Raw genomic sequence first — 17,218 nt, forward strand, 5'->3', positions numbered from 1 at the left:
GTGTGGTTTTTTTTTGTCTCCCCCCCCAAATCTGTCCCTCTGAGTTACATGTCAGTCCTGGGATGGAGATGCTAACCTCTTCTGCTCCTCAGACCTGCCTGATCCATCCTGGTGCCCTGTGTCTGGTTGGAGTCTCATCGCATCGCTCCTGTGGAGGGCGGCCCCATGTGGACAGTTGGGGGTCACACCTGGAGGATGCTCTGGACTCTTGCAGTAGTGCTTTTGTGGCTAGGGACTGCAGTTGACTTGCTGACTTTAGGACTGCGGTTGTCGTGAACGGTTTTGCGCTCGGGTTTCCATCAGTGGGGGGTTTATAGCAACAACGAAGCTGACTTTATGTTAGGACTGTTAATGTTATAATCATGTTGTCTGTTGTTGCCCAAATGAGGATGGGTTTCCTGTTGAGTCTGGTTCCTCTCGAAGTTTCTTCCTCATGTCGTCTGAGGGAGTTTTTCCTTGCCACCGTCGCCACAGGCGTGCTCATTGGGGATAGATTAGGGATAAAATTAGCTCATATTTTAAGTCGTTCAAATTCTGTAAAGCTGCTTTGCGACAATGTTTATTGTTAAAAGCGCTATACAAATAAACTTGACTAGACTCAGCTGTTTGTACAGCCAGAAGATGTTATTTCCACACCTTGGGAAAAGAAACCTGCTGCAGTATTTGTAGCTCTAAGAGATTGTGATACTGTCCTCCCAACAAGCCCAATTAAACAAACAAAACAAAACAACAACAACTATACTGTATCTCAGACAATTACATGTAATGCAGTGTACTGCAATATACGTTCATATATGCAGATGTTAGGTTTTTTTTTTCTTTTTTATCAGACATCTAATTTTTTAGGTTTGTTTACCTGACATGTTTCGACGTACGACTGTCGTCTTCCTCAGAGTGTCACTGGATGTTATTGGTGACACATCTTTTATCAGCTGATGTTTCCGAAGGCGTGGCCTTCCTGTCTGGATTGACAGGTCGGTCACGCCTTCTACTGTCAGTTCGTCCCCTGCAAGATGGCACTCCAGGTATGGGAGAGCATGTATGCTCCCTCATCTCGGTTGATGGTCCTCGGGCTTCGCTTACGGATCTCTATGGCCTCCCTGATCCAGCGCTGATGTTTATTATCTTCTGTGCGGATGACTCTGGCATTCCCCCAGTCCATAACATGATTTTCCCTTTTGCAATGATCTGTTATGGCTGACTTATAATTTTCCTGTTGTGCCTTTTCTTTTATTGTTTGGGTTTGTCTTTTAGCTGTCTCCTTTTCGCACTCTTTCTTATGTTCATTTTGTTTCATTATGTTCAGGCTGGCCGGTACGACTTCCTCATCCCGGCAGCGCAGATTGAACCTCAGGTGATTCCTGTAGCGTGCCCGTTTCCGTGTCAAACTTTCAAGGCGGCGAAACTCCTTGATGCTTTCATCTCCATAACTTATTCTTAATCTTTCGATTACGTTCATTATGTCTTATATTTGAATATTGTTATTTTTTTTTCTTTTTTATCAGACATCTAATTTTTTAGGTTTGTTTACCTGACATGTTTCGACGTACGACTGTCGTCTTCCTCAGAGTGATTCCCCAGGATTTACGGCACACCAAAAATACACAAACCAGGAACACCATTACGCCCCATAGTAGATAGCATTGGTTCAGTTACATACAACTTATCAAAAGCACTCACTGAAATAATTAAACTATTACTAGGACTCACAGACCAACACTGCAAAAACTCAAAACAACTGGCAGAAGAACTAAAAAACATAAAAATGCAACAAGACGAAGTTTTCATTTCACATGATGTCATATCTCTTTTCACCAGAACACCCACGGAAGCCACAATACAGATAGTACAAGACAAATTAAAAACAGACAGGACGCTCAAGAAACGCACAAACCTCACCGTACAAGACATCACTCAGCTCCTTCAATTCATCGCCACATCCACATACTTTCAGTTCAGGAACACAATTTACAGACAAAAGGAAGGGTTTGCCATGGGAGACCCACTATCAGCCATCATGTGCGGCTTTTTCATGGAAGACCTGGAGCAGAAAGCACTCACTACAATACCAGTGGAATACAGGCCAACACTCTGGAAACGGTATGTGGACGACATATTGGAAAAAGTAAAGAGGGGACACACTCAACAACTCACCAACCATCTCAATACTATAGACAATACCGGCAATATAAAATTTACACATAAAGAGGAAACGGAGCAGTCAATAGCATTTTTGGACTTAAAAATACATCACACAGAAGAGGGGGATATCAAAATAAAAGTACACAGGAAACCCACACACACCGACCAATATTTAAACTGGACTTCCGAACACCCCATAATGCACAAAATATCAGTAGTTAGAACATTGCATGAACGCGCAGCAATAATTACAGATGCACAGGACAAAGAACAGGAAGAACAACATATACAACACGCACTGAAGGCATGTCAATATCCACAATGGGCAATATCCAAAGGGGAGGAACAGGTCAAAAACAATAAAACACAGAAGAAAGAGAAAAAACAAACCAACAAACAAGAACACAGGGGAGTAGTGACATTACTATACATCAGAGGAATAATGGAACGCATTCAAAGAGCAATGAGGAAATACAACATTAACACACCTGTCAAACCACACACAACTCTCCGTCAGATCCTGGTTCATCCCAAAGACAGAATACATCCGGACAACAGATGCAACACCATATATGAGATTCCATGCCAATTATGCAATAAAACTTACATCGGGGAGACAGGAAGGAGTTTCAACACAAGAAAAAATGAACATAAGAAAGAGTGCGAAAAGGAGACAGCTAAAAGACAAACCCCAACAATAAAAGAAAAGGCACAACAGGAAAATTATAAGTCAGCCATAACAGATCATTGCAAAAGGGAAAATCATGTTATGGACTGGGGGAATGCCAGAGTCATCCGCACAGAAGATAATAAACATCAGCGCTGGATCAGGGAGGCCATAGAGATCCGTAAGCGAAGCCCGAGGACCATCAACCGAGATGAGGGAGCATACATGCTCTTCCATACCTGGAGTGCCATCTTGCAGGGGACGAACTGACAGTAGAAGGCGTGACCGACCTGTCAATCCAGACAGGAAGGCCACGCCTTCGGAAACATCAGCTGATAAAAGATGCATCACCAATAACATCCAGTGACACTCTGAGGAAGACGACAGTTGTACGTCGAAACATGTCAGGTAAACAAACCTAAAAAATTAGATGTCTGATAAAAAAGAAAAAAAAAACTAACAATATTCAATATAAGACATAATGAACGTAATCGAAGCATATATGCAGATGTTAGAATTTTTTTTTTTGTAAAATTGCCTTTTCAGAGGTACAGCATTTTCTTACAGCAGTGTGCAATATATAAAAATGTGACCTCAGGGGTTGAATTAGATTAGATCCAGACTAATTTGTTCTTTCTGAGTACACTTGTATAACTAGAAATGAACTAAAATTTCAGATACATTTACACTCAGTATGAAATAATTTGTAACAGCATCAAATTACACTTGATTTTTTTTCTCAGAAGTATCATGAATTCAGGTTGATTCTGGTTCATCTGATTTAACTCAATGTGATCTTTGTTGAATGGTCAGGACACACCTCTCTGGACATGGGCTTCCCTCTGAAGAACTCGTTGTTGAGAGAGCTTCGAGGTGGATGGAATTTGGGCTGAAGGAAAATGCAGCCATTGGCTATGGCCTCCAAGGGGGCAGGACCTTCATAAGGAAAGCCAAATCCTACGAAAAGCTGAAAAAAGAAAGACAGAAATTACCTTGGGCAACCCAAGTTTATGTATTTATACTCATGTCAACTGTTTGTGTGAAGAAATATATTTATACATATATCTAAGCTGTTTTTCTTTTGTGTTCCATGTTCACTGAATCATGGTTCGGTTCTCTATTTTTTAACTTTTATTATGGAACTGCCTGCTGTATATTAGCCATATATAGTGATAATCAGACCCCTGATGTATATATTTTGCTTATTAATATGGCCTCTGGCTCAGCCATGATGCAAGAAATGCACAATAAACCAGTTCCTAGGTATAATGTGAGACAGAAATATAACCCAAAATCAGAAAAAAGTTGGGATGATATGGAAAATGAAAAAGAAAGCAGTGATTTCTAAATTTACTTTGACCTGTATTTCATTGCAAACAGTATAAAACCAAAATATTTCATGTTTTGTGTAGTCAACTTTATTTCATTTGCTTATATGCTAGTACATCTCAAACAATTAGAATATTATGAAAAGGTTAAATATTTTCCATCAGTTATTTAAGAAAGTGAAAATTTAATATATTCTAGACTCATTACATGTAAACTGAAATGTTCCAAGCATTTTTCTATTTTAATTTTGATAATTATGGTCTACAGTGCAAAAAAAAGGGAATATTTCATTTTGAGTTTCAGTAAAACTATTAAATAGCGTGTATCTCTTAGTCTCGTTCAGTACACACAATCACAATCATGGAGAAGACTGCTGACTTGACCATTGTCCTGAACATGATCATCAACATCCTTCACAAGGAAGGTAAGCCACAGAAGGTCACTGCTGACAAAGCTTGCTGGAAAAGGTACACAAGCAACAGTGGTGACTGCAGCCTTGAGAGGATTTTCAAGAAAATTCATTTCAAGAACTTGGTAGAGCTTCACAAGGTGAAGGCTGGTGTCAGTGCATCAAGAGCCACTACACACAGATGTCTTCAGCAAAGGGGCAACAACTGTCACATTCCTAATATCAAGCCACTCCTGAACCAGAGACAATGTCAGAAGAGTCTTACCTGAGCTAAGGAGAGAAAGAACTGGAGTGTTGCTCAGTGGTCCAAAATCCTCTTTTCAGATTAAAGTAAAATTTGCATTTTATTTGGAAATCAAGGTTCTAGAGTCTGGAAGAAGAGTGGAGAGACACAGAATCCAAGGTGTTTGAAGTCCAGTGTGAAGTGTGGTGTTGGTCCGCTGTGTTTTATCAAGTCCAAAGTCAACACAGTCATCTACCAGGAGATTTTAGAGCACTTCTTGCTTCCATCTGCTGACAAGCTTCATGGAGATGCCAATTTCCTTTTCCAGCAGGACTTAGCACTTGCCCACAGTGCCAAAACTGCTATCAAATTGTTTGCTGACCAGGAAATTACTGTGCTTGATTGGCCAGCCAACTCTCTTGACCTGAACCCCAGAGAGAATCTTTGGAGTACTGTCAAGAAGAAGATGACAAACACCCGACTCAAAAATACAGACGAGCTGATATGTTAATTTATACACTCAGTACTTGATTGGGGCTCCTTTACCACAAATTACTGCATCAATGCAGCATGGCATGGAGGTGATCAGCCTGTGGCACTGCTGTGGCAAGATGACGACAAACACCCGACTCAAAAATACAGACGAGCTGAAGGCCGCTATCAAAGCAGCCTGGGCTTCAATAACACTGAGGTGTTATTGAAGCCCAGGCTGCTTTAATAGCGGCCTTCAGCTCGTCTGTATTTTTGAGTCGGGTGTTTGTCGTCATCTTGCCACAGCAGTGCCACAGGCTGATCACCTCCATGCCATGCTGCATTGATGCAGTAATTTGTGGTAAAGGAGCCCCAATCAAGTACTGAGTGTATAAATTAACATACTTTTCAGAAGTTGGACATTTCTGTATTGTAAATCCTTTGTTGATTGATCTTAGAAAATATTCTAATAATTTGAGATACTGGATTTCTGATTTTCATAAGCAATGAGTCATAATCATCAAAATTAAAACAAAAAAAAGCTTGAATATTTCACTTTAAGTGTAATGATATATAACACTGGGGAACAATTTGAAAAAAAATTCTGTTGAGTTAGATTTTTATGCTGATTAAAACTAAAATTGGCATGCTGATTCCAAAATTGCAGTCAGCTTTTTTCTAGCACGTCAAGTTTTTTTTTTCTCCACAGCTTACCCTCCAGATAAGCAAAATTCCACTGTAGTAAGACTATTTGAAGGTTATGGAAGAACGTTATCAGGGTAGATGGGATGTACATATGATGGCTGACTATTGTTGGAGCATCAAACGCGATAGTCCTCAAGTTGAATACTCCAGAAAGAGCTATAAACATAAATTTTTACCTTAACTACTTGCACAGGCGGCACGGTGGTGTAGTGGTTAGCACGGTTGCCTCACAGCAAGAAGGTTCCAGGTTCGAACCCAGCGGCTGGCGAGGGCCTTTCTGTGTGGAGTTTACATGTTCTGCGTGGGTTTCCTCCGGGTGCTCTGGTTTCCCCCACAATCCAGAGACATGCAGTTAGGTTAACATGGGGCGGCCTTGGGCTGAGATGCCCTTGAGCAAGGTACCTGACCCCTGACTGTTCCCCGGGTGCTCTGGTGTGGCTGCCCACTGCTCTGAGTGTGTGCATGTGTTCACTGCTTCCGATGGGTTAAATGCAGAGGATGAATTTCACTGTGATTGAAGTGTGCATGTGACGAATAAAGATTTCTTCTTCTTGCACACAATTATAATTACAGTAGCCATATCCTTTGTAAAAACATAATAGTGTTAAATAAACATTGCAGTCATGCCTGTTTCTTTCATATTTCATTGTATGTCAATATTTGTAAATTTTTATAAAACAAGCACATATCTGTTAAGTACAGTATTTTTCATATTAGAAAACGGGGATCCTATAGTTCAAAAACTTGATGTGATCGAGAAAAACTGAGATCAGTTTTGGATTCCGCACCCAAAATTAGTTAAAAACAACTGTCAGACCTAACTCAACAAAAATTGTGTTCCCCAGTGTAATATATGACATTTATCTTTTTGAATTAAATTATGAAAAACAATGAACTTTTTCATGATATTCTAATTGTTTGAGATGCAGTAGTACATCCATTCCTGTGTTTCAGCTTTCCAACACAAAAAATAAATAAATAAATAATAATTAAAAAAAAACAGTTGGTACAAACACGATTTAGGGTTGGTAATGAGGTAAAACAAATAATGATGTGATTTGAAACAGGTGATGTCAACAGGTGATTTTAATCAGGATTTGGTACAAAATCAGTATCCAGGAAAGGCCTAGTCTTTAAGCAGCACAGATGGGTTGAAGATCTCCAGTTTGTCAACAAATGCATAAGAAAATTTTTAAAATGTTTCAAAACAGTGTTTCTCAAAGAAAGTTCAGAAGAGATTTGCATATTTCACCCTCCACAGTGCATGCCATTAAATGATTCAAGGAATATGGAGGAATTATGCAAGGGCGCAAGCCTAAGCTGAACACCTGTGATTTCCGAGCCCCCAGACGGCACCACATGAAGAACCATTATTCATCTATAGCTGATAACCACATGTGCAATGGTGTTAACTGTGTCCAGAAGTGCTGTCGACTTCTCTGGGCTTGGAGGCTTCTGGGATGGACCATCACACAGTGGAAACATATTTTGGCCTGACAAAATCAGTATTCCAGGTATTTTTTATATGCCATTGTCCTTGGCAAAGGTAACTTCTGTGATGGCAAAATTGTAGAAAAGTACATTTAGATACTGGAGCAACATATTCTGCCTTCAATACAACATTGTTTCCTAGGGAATTTCAAAAAGACAATGCAAAACCACATTCTACACACATTACAGAAGGCACATGGCTGCAGAAAAAGAGGGTGCCTATCCCCTCTGTCCCCAAAAGAGAATGTGTGGTGAGTTTTGAAATGAAAAATATGATGATGACCTCATACTGTTGCACACCTTAAAACCTGTTTGCAGGAAGAATGGGACAAAATAACACTTGAAATGCTTTGTCACTTGGTGTCTTCAGTCCCTAAACATCTTTTAAATGTTGTGAGAATGAATGGCAACATTATAGTGGTAAATGCTTTACAGGCCCAACTGTTTTTGAAATGTGTTGCAAGAATCAAAATGTAAACAAGTGTTTATTTTGAAAAAAAAAAGTCATAAGGTAAAACATCAACTGCTGTTTTGTTTTGAATGCAATACAGGTCAAAGATTATTTACAAACCATAATACCATACCAATGTTTTCTGATTTGGGGTTGTGAGTTAAAACCCACAAAGACAATGCTGATACCTTGGCCTTTCGAAGAAGCTGCTGAAGCTCATGTTGAGGCAACAAGCCATGGTTTCTGACAAAGGCAGGGATTTCTGGAGGCCGCTGGGCTTCATAATAGACTGTTCCATGAATGTCCATGTTGCGGTGCAGGATGGTGAGAAACTTGTCTTTCCCCTGCAGGAGAGAAGAGGGCTGATTCAAACTGAAGTACAGATGTTAAATCCTTGGGTGGAAAACATCAATGAACAAAGAAATTCCAGGATGTAGGACATAAATAAATGTTAGCCAAAACAGGCTGCGTAAACTGAAAACTGGATTGCAATTCGAAATGAAAATTAAAACATAGTTATCACTCAGGCTAGTTTGTAAATCTCATAAAAAATAAATCATTAGGCTTGAAAGAAAAAAAATGTAAACATTAACATCTTTTTATTGGTTATGTTCAAGTTTCAAGTTTGTCATATGCATTTAAAAAGTACAATGAACAATAAAAATGCAATGGAATGCACTTTACCCTGGCTCTCTCAGCCCATAAAATCTATAAAATAATACCATTCATAAGACAACCTAAGAAATAAATTAATGAATTAATTAAAAAAAACTAAAAACCATAGCAGCATGCAATAAAAACAAAGGCATTAGTAAAAGCATCCATAAAATAATAATCCATCCCTACAACAATCATTTAGGTGCAACTGCTCAGTAGTCTGATCGCCTGAGGGTAAAAACTGTCTCTAAAGCAGGATGTCTGAGCTCTGATGCACAGTAAGTGCTTTCCTGAAGGGAGATAAGAGAAGAAGCTATGTGCTGGGTGGCTTGTGTCCTTCATGATACTAAGTGCTTTCCTCCTGCACTTAGTATCTACTCATCATTATGAGTAGAATGGGCGGTACTTGATGGTAAAGTGTTCAAGTGAGCAGGAGTGGGAAATTACTTCCACATTGGTACACCAAGAGTTGTTCACTAGGAAATACTCTGCCTCCCTTTGACTTGCCAATGGTGACCCTCGAGCGGTCCAGGCGATACAGGGAGAAGCCCTCCATTGTATGGTGCTGTCTGGGGTGTCAGGTGTTAGCCATGTTTCAGAGAAACAAAACACGCAACAGTTCCTCAGTCCCATTGGGTGCTGATATGGCAGTGAAACTCAACCATTTTGTTGCTAATGGACTGCACATTGACAACCAAAATGCTCAGGATGGGAGGCAAAGTAGGACGCCGCTGTTGTCTCATCAGTAGCCCGCTGCATCTTCGCCATTTCTGCCTGTGTTGGCACTCATTGCCGGAACTCCAGGATACCTCTGGTTTAATAATATCCTTCAGTATCCCAGTCGGTGTACAGAAGTCTGAAACATTTTATCTGATGTCCAGTAGAGTCTGACGGTCATAAATGATTGCAGAAGACATAGATTGTGCTAAAAAATAACAATCAAAGCTAAAACTACGAAAAGGGAGAGAGATACTCGTAGCATGTTGCCATCAGTCGGCGCCATCATAGCAATCCCGTAACTGGAAGTTCAATTGGTTACATGTGAAAAATAAACAAACAGCACTTTCTATTGTTAGTTTGACAAATAGTTGCAATGGTATCACATGATGTTAATAGCTAATGATAAGTATTAGACCAGTTTTGTTTAGGAAGTATTTTTATTGCACAGAAAACTAACTGCAGTGACATGATCAAATAATAATAATAATAATAATAACTTCAATTTATATAGCGCCTTTCACAAAACCCAAGGTCGCATTACAGTTATATATAAATAAACAAATAAATAAAATAAGTCCACCAAATAGAGGCCAGGATGTCATTCCAATGGTGTAGCAGCCACAGTCCCACCAAAAGGTGCATGAAAACAAGTCCCACACCGCCAGCACAGCCACCACGATCGGCAACATCACTTGGAACACCACGCCATGGATCCACAAAGCGAGCACAGAAGCACCGCTATGCAGAGCGCCGGTACATCCCAAACTGCCTGCACAGCTGCCGCGATGCCACCGAGCAACATCGCTTGGAACACCATGCCAAACACTAAAGCACAGAGTGCTGGACAACCCTGATGTTAAAATGAGCAACGAGCTCACTGCAGTCCATAGCTAGGAACACAGGCATCACCCACAGCGAACCAAGGCCTAGAGGGAACCGACGCCCAAAACTCTCAAACAAAAACAAACATCAAACAACGCAAACACACACACAAAAAAATAAAAAATAAAAAATAAATAAAATAAGAGAGAGAGAAAATAAAATAAAGCTCCGGTGAGAAGCGGCAGCATGACATACTCTCCGGAAGTGGAAAAAGGATTACATACACAAACTTTTGCCACAATGTTGACAATTGTCAAATATTTAGAATGTCTTCACTGGAACTAAGTGGTCTTGCCTAAACCTGTTCCAGTATGACAGTACCCCTGTGTGATAAGTGAGGTCCATGAAGGTTTGCAAAGGTTGGAGTGGAAGAACATGAGTGTCCTACACAGAACCCTGATCTCAACCCCACTGAACACCTTTGGGATGAACTGGAATGGTGCAACCTCTCCCTGCATGACATCAGTGCATCACTTAATGGTCTTTTGGCTGAATGGGCAAATCCCCACAGCCATGTTCCAAAATCTTGTGTAAAGTCTTCCCAGAAGAGTGGAGGTTATTACAACTATAACAGCAAAGGGTTAGGAGGACTATATCTGGAATGGGATTTTCAAGTAGCAATAGTGTGTGATGGTCAGGTGTCCACATACTTTTGGCCATATAGTGTCGCATAAATGGAGGTGTTCAGTATTGGGTATTAAGAGACACTTTGTAATGAATTAATGAATTTTATGACCTTGGCACACAAGTAAAAACAAGGTCTAGGATCAGAAAATTGTATTGTAGTGTTTTAGTCAAGACCACCTAAAGCGAGACCAACTCATGACCAAGACCAAAGTGTATTGAGAACAAGACAAGGACAGGACTTTGATGGGGTGAGATCAAGTTAAGACCAAGGCAGGGACACACCAAATCAAAACCAGGACCAGAGCAGTGTGTGGGGGTGGGTGGGTGGGGGGGAGGGGTGCCAGCCATTAACAGTAACAAAAATTTCAAATTAGCAATAAATCACTTTATCAGATGCATTTGAAGCAGGATGTTTTAGATCTAATCACAATAATGATATTAACCAATAAATCAGACAATGCACAGGCAATTTAGTGTTATCCCCACAGCTGTGGTCTTGACTGTTCTTGAAATAAAATCCCAACTCCTCTATGTTTGAGACTGAGACAAGACCCAGTCACTTCTGAGACAAGTTCGAGATGTTTGAAAAGTGATCTTGGGATCGGTTTTGGTCAGTGTTATTGTATTGTATTCTATTCAATAACTGAGTGTGAGCAGTGCAGCACAATTATATGTTTGAAATGATATACTGGGGGCGGCACGGTGGTGTAGTGGTTAGCGCTGTTGCCTCACAGCAAGAAGGTCCGGGTTCGAGCCCCGTGGCCGGCGAGGGCCTTTCTGTGTGGAGTTTGCATGTTCTCCCCGTGTCCGCATGGGTTTCCTCGGGGAGCTCCAGTTTCCCCCACAGTCCAAAGACATGCAGGTTAGGTTAACTGGTGACTCTAAATTGACCGTAGGTGTGAATGTGAGTGTGAATGGTTGTCTGTGTCTATGTGTTAGCCCTGTGATGACCTGGTGACTTGTCCAGGGTGTACCCCACCTTTCGCCTGTAGTCAGCTGGGATAGGCTCCAGCTTGCCTGCGACCCTGTAGAACAGGATAAAGCAGCTAGAGATAATGAGATGAGATGAGATGAGATGAGATGAGATGAGATGAGTATGAACACAGTGTATCTCTTGGTCTAGCTCAGTACACACAACCACAATCATGGGGAAGACTGCTGACTAGACTGTTGTCCAGAAGATGATCACTGATGCCCTCCACAAGGAGGGTAAGCCACAAAAGGTCATTGCTGAAAAGGGTGGCTGGAAAAGGTGCACAAGCAACAGGGATGGCCGCAGTCTTGAGAGGATTGTCAAGAAAAGTTGATTCAAGAACTTGGGAGAGCTTCACAAGGAGTGGACTGAGGCTGGTGTCAGTGTATCAAGACCCATCACGAACAGACATCTTCAAGAAAGGGGATACAACTTTCACATTCCTAATATCAAGCTACTCCTGAGCCAGAGACAATGTCAGAAGTGTCTTATCTGGGCTAAAGAGAGAAAGAAATGGACTGTTGCTCAGTGGTCCAAAGTCCTCTTTTCAGATGAAAGTACATTTTGCATTTAATTTGGAAATCACGGTTCTAGAGTCTGGAGGAAGAGTGGAGAGGCACAGAATCCAAGGTGTTTGAAGCCCAGTGTGAAGTTTCCACAGTCTGTGATGATTTGGGGTGCCATGTCATCTGCTGGTGTTGGTCCACTGTATTTTATCAAGTCCAAAGTCAACACAGCCATCTACCAGGAGATTTTAGAGCACTTCATGCTTCCATCTGCTGACGAGCTTTTTGGAGATGCTGATTTCCTTTTCCAGCAGGACTTAGCACCTACCCACAGTGCCAAAACTACTACCAAATGGTTTGCTGATCATGATATTACTGTGTTTGATTGGCCAGCTAACTTGCCTGACCTGAACCCCATAGAGAATCTATGGGGTATTGTCAAGAGGAAGATGAGAAACACCCGACCCAAAAATACAGATACGCTACCTCAGCAGTGCCACAGACTGATCACCTCCATGCCACACCGCATTGATACAGTAATTCATGGTAAAGGAGCCCCAACCAAGTATTGAGTGTATAAATGAATATACGTTTCAGAAGTTGGACATTTCTGTATTGTAAATCCTTTTTTTTATTGATCTTAGGGAATATTCTAATAATTTGAGATACTGGATTTCTGATCTTCATGAGCTATAAGCCATAATCATCAAAATTAAAACAAAAAAGGCTTTAAATATTTCACTTTGCATGTAATGAATATAGAATATATGAAAGTTTACCTTTTTGAATTAAATTATGAAAAAAAGGAACTTTTTCATGGTATTCTAATTTTTTGAGATGCACTAGTATAGTTAGATTTCTTTTGATTTTTAGTGATAGAAACAGCCAATTGGCTGTCAGAACATACAGCAAATACATACCATGCCTTCGCTGTTATTACATTTTATATCAATATTTTAGGGGTAGTGTAATAAATGCAGAGGCTTGCATACAAGTGTGTACATATTTGAGTCCCAACAGTCCAAAATCAAGAAATCTTTGAAAAACATCAAATGAACTGAATATGCCAATATGAAAGTAAGATTGAAAGGCATTAAATTAAAAAAGAAATGTATAAAATGATGACAAAATGACATGAAGTTCACAAAACTGAGCATGTCTTCCTGTCAGCAATGCAAGAAAAAAGTGATGTGGAGCAAAAAATTTGGGAGACACAATCTGACCTTATGTGAAGTGGAAAATTTACTGATAATGCTACTGAAATTTGAACATTAATACTGCTATTATGCACATACGTTGGTTATTTAAATACTGTAATGTTAAGGTGGATTTCTATTGGGAAACAACAAAGTAGGGTGGATGGGATTTTACTATGCAATCACAGTTGCTGTGGTTTTGTATGCTGGTTAAAATGGAAGCCTATTTGTAACTAAAATGCTTCATAAAAATTGAGATGTGAATTGGGCTTTAGTAGTGACATCTACATGTCATGTCAACACTTGAGACATTATTGGGTTAAGTTAATATTTGAGTGAACTATTTATTTTAAAGTGACGTGATTAAAAATAATGAACATCCACAAGACTGGGTTGTGTCTATCATTGATTTTTTTTTAAATGGTTTCTTGTCTAGTGTCACTATCAGGTATGTGATCATCTCATCTCATCTCATTATCTCTAGCCGCTTTATCCTTCTACAGGGTCGCAGGCAAGCTGGAGCCTATCCCAGCTGACTACGGGCGAAAGGCGGGGTACACCCTGGACAAGTCGCCAGGTCATCACAGGGCTGACACATAGACACAGACAACCATTCACACTCACATTCACACCTACGGTCAATTTAGAGTCACCAGTTAACCTAACCTGCATGTCTTTGGACTGTGGGGGAAACTGGAGCACCCGGAGGAAACCCACGCGGACACGGGGAGAACATGCAAACTCCACACAGAAAGGCCCTCGTCAGCCCCGGGGCTCGAACCCAGGACCTTCTTGCTGTGAGGCGACAGCGCTAACCACTACACCACCGTGCCGCCGTATGTGATCAAATATTAAGAATAAAATAGTTGCTTCAGAAACTAAAAAAAAAAAGCTACTATACAAAAATGATACAAGGAATAAGTAACATGTCATTGCATGTCACTAAAGACACACCATTTGGGGTAGTTGATTGTAATATGAGTCTGTTGTACAACACCGATTCCAAAAAAGTTGGGACAAAGTACAAATTGTAAATAAAAATGGAATGCAATGATGTGGAAGTTTCAAAATTCCATATTTTATTCAGAATAGAACAAAGATGACATATCAAATGTTTAAACTGAGAAAATGTATCATTTAAAGAGAAAAATTAGGTGATTTTAAATTGCATGACAACAACACATCTCAAAAAAGTTGGGACAAGGCCATGTTTACCACTGTGAGACATCCCCTTTTCTCTTTACAACAGTCTGTAAACGTTTGGGGACTGAGGGACAAGTTGCTCAAGGTTAGGGATAGGAATGTTAACCCATTCTTATCTAATGTAGGATTCTAGTTGCTCAACTGTCTTAGGTCTTTTTTGTAGTATCTTCCGTTTTATGATGCGCCAAATGTTTTCTATGGGTGAAAGATCTGGACTGCAGGCTGGCCAGTTCAGTACCCGGACCCTTCTTCTACGCAGCCATGATGCTGTAATTGATGCAGTATGTGGTTTGGCATTGTCATGTTGGAAAATGCAAGGTCTTCCCTGAAAGAGACATCGTCTGGATGGGAGCATATGTTGCTCTAGAACCTGGATATAACTTTCAGCATTGATGGTGTCTTTCCAGATGTGTAAGCTGCCCATGCCACACGCACTAATGCAACCCCATACCATCAGAGATGTAGGCTTCTGAACTGAGTGCTGATAACAACTTGGGTCATCCTTCTCCTCTTTAGTCCGAATGACACGGCATCCCTGATTTCCATAAAGAACTTCAAATTTTGATTTGTCTGACCACAGAACAGTTTTCCACTTTGCCACAGTCCATTTTAAATGAGCCTTGGCCCAGAAAAGACGTCTGCGCTTCTGGATCTTGTTTAGATACGGTTTCTTCTTTGAACTATAGAGATTTAGCTGGCAACGGTGGATGGCACAGTGAATTGTGTTCACAGATAATGTTCTCTGGAAATATCCCTGAGCCCATTTTGTGATTTCCAATACAGAAGCAGGCCTGTATGTGATGCAGTGCCGTCTAAGGGCCCGAAGATGATGGGCACCCAGTATGGTTTTCCGGCCTTGACCATTATGCACTCTTCCAGATTCTCTGAATCTTTTGATGATATTATGCACTGTAGATGATTATATGTTCAAACTCTTTGCAATTTTACACTGTCAAACTCCTTTCTGATATTGATCCACTATTTGTTGGCGCAGGATTAGAGGGGTCACGGCTAGAGATAATGAGATGAGAATTGGGGGGATTGGTGATCCTCTTCCCATCTTTAATTCTGAGAGCTGCTGCCACTCCAAGATGTTCTTTTTATACCCAGTCATGTTAATGACCTATTGCCAATTGACCTAATGAGTTGCAATTTGGTCCTCCAGCTGTTCTTTTTTTGTACCTTTAACTTTTCCAGCCTCTTATTGCCCCTGTCCCAACTTTTTTGAGATGCGTCGCTGTCATGAAATTTCAAATGAGCCAATATTTGGCATGTAATTTCAAAATGTCTCACTTTTGACATTTGATATGTTGTCTATGTTCTATTGTGAATACAATATTAGTTTTTGAGATTTGTAAATTATTGCATTCTGTTTTTATTTACAATTTGTACTTTGTCCCAACTTTTTTTGGAATCGGGGTTGTACTATACCCACGATCAGAATAATTGTACAATAATGTAACTGTCACAATGTTGATGTTTATAATACATGTTTATACATCTTTTTTTTCTTACAAATGTGTCTTCTTAGAGCGTGTTTCTGGCAAAAGATGTTATATCATTGGTGTTATGACAGGTGTCATATAGATAGAGACTATTACAAGGTTGTGCGATGGTATGAAGTTTATCTTTGAGTGGTGAATATGGAAGTGAGCAAAGCAAACAAAGCAAACAAGTGAAAATATTTTCAACACAAGAAGATAAACTTCAGATCTTCATGCCACCATGTAATGCTCTTTATATTACATGGGCACATCCACAAAAAAGTAAGTTAATCAAACTAATTTTAATTTTGAACCAGTTTGCCATTTTGACAATGCATGTCAAGTCAACAGGAAAACACTGGGAGTGATGTCATCAGAGTGAAATATTGGGAATTATGATACATACAGGACACCTTTTCAATGCAATAAAAACATATTCTATTCTCTTCTAGCGGGTTTCATTAATTTGCTTTGATAGCATGCAATATTGTTAGCATATTGGTTATCCTATGTGTATTACATCACTCTACCCAATGGAGAATGAGAGTTGAATATGGTTTACGATATTGCATGGTTGTGAAGATAACATGTCACACGTTGGAGCTGATGCAAATATTCAGTGAGAAAGTTTTCTGTTGCGCATGTGCAGAAGCATTTTTTTGTTTGCTGGCAGCGCCTGCAGTAACAGTGAATTAAAAATGCCATAAGATACGTATTACATGTAAAACTTCTGCATTAGCAAGCAACTGTGACAATTTGTAAACAAACATGCCTGCCATGCTTGCTTTGTTAAATATGGAAGATTCTGAGAGAATTCATCTCATCTCATCTCATTATCTCTAGCCGCTTTATCCTGTTCTACAGGGTCGCAGGCAAGCTGGAGCCTATCCCAGCTGACTATGGGCGAAAGGCGGGGTACACCCTGGACAAGTCGCCAGGTCATCACAGGTCTGAGAGAATTGTGAAAGAGAAAATCATGTTGAACACCCAAAAGGCTACCAAAACTTAATTGATATTCTTCACACATATTTACAAGAGAAAAACATACCAACAGACATTGAAAAACTGGAAAAGAGAGCAAT

At 40.1% G+C, this 17,218-nt stretch overlaps 1 protein-coding gene across 2 annotated transcripts in view; it reads right to left on the reverse strand.

The window, feature by feature from the left end:
• The window catches only part of LOC132868531 (alpha-1,6-mannosylglycoprotein 6-beta-N-acetylglucosaminyltransferase B-like), a 569,499-nt gene that overhangs the window by 23,883 nt on the left and 528,398 nt on the right, over nt 1–17,218 (reverse strand). For both annotated transcript variants that reach the window (XM_060901478.1, XM_060901476.1), the window contains exons 14-15: nt 8,077–8,232; nt 3,630–3,776 (exon numbers count right to left, since the gene is read on the reverse strand). In XM_060901478.1, the coding sequence (XP_060757461.1) occupies nt 3,630–3,776; nt 8,077–8,232 (303 nt within the window). The remainder of the gene's footprint in view (nt 1–3,629; nt 3,777–8,076; nt 8,233–17,218) is intronic.

This window comes from Neoarius graeffei, chromosome 20 (genome assembly GCF_027579695.1).
Source record: "Neoarius graeffei isolate fNeoGra1 chromosome 20, fNeoGra1.pri, whole genome shotgun sequence".
NCBI lineage: Eukaryota > Metazoa > Chordata > Actinopteri > Siluriformes > Ariidae > Neoarius > Neoarius graeffei.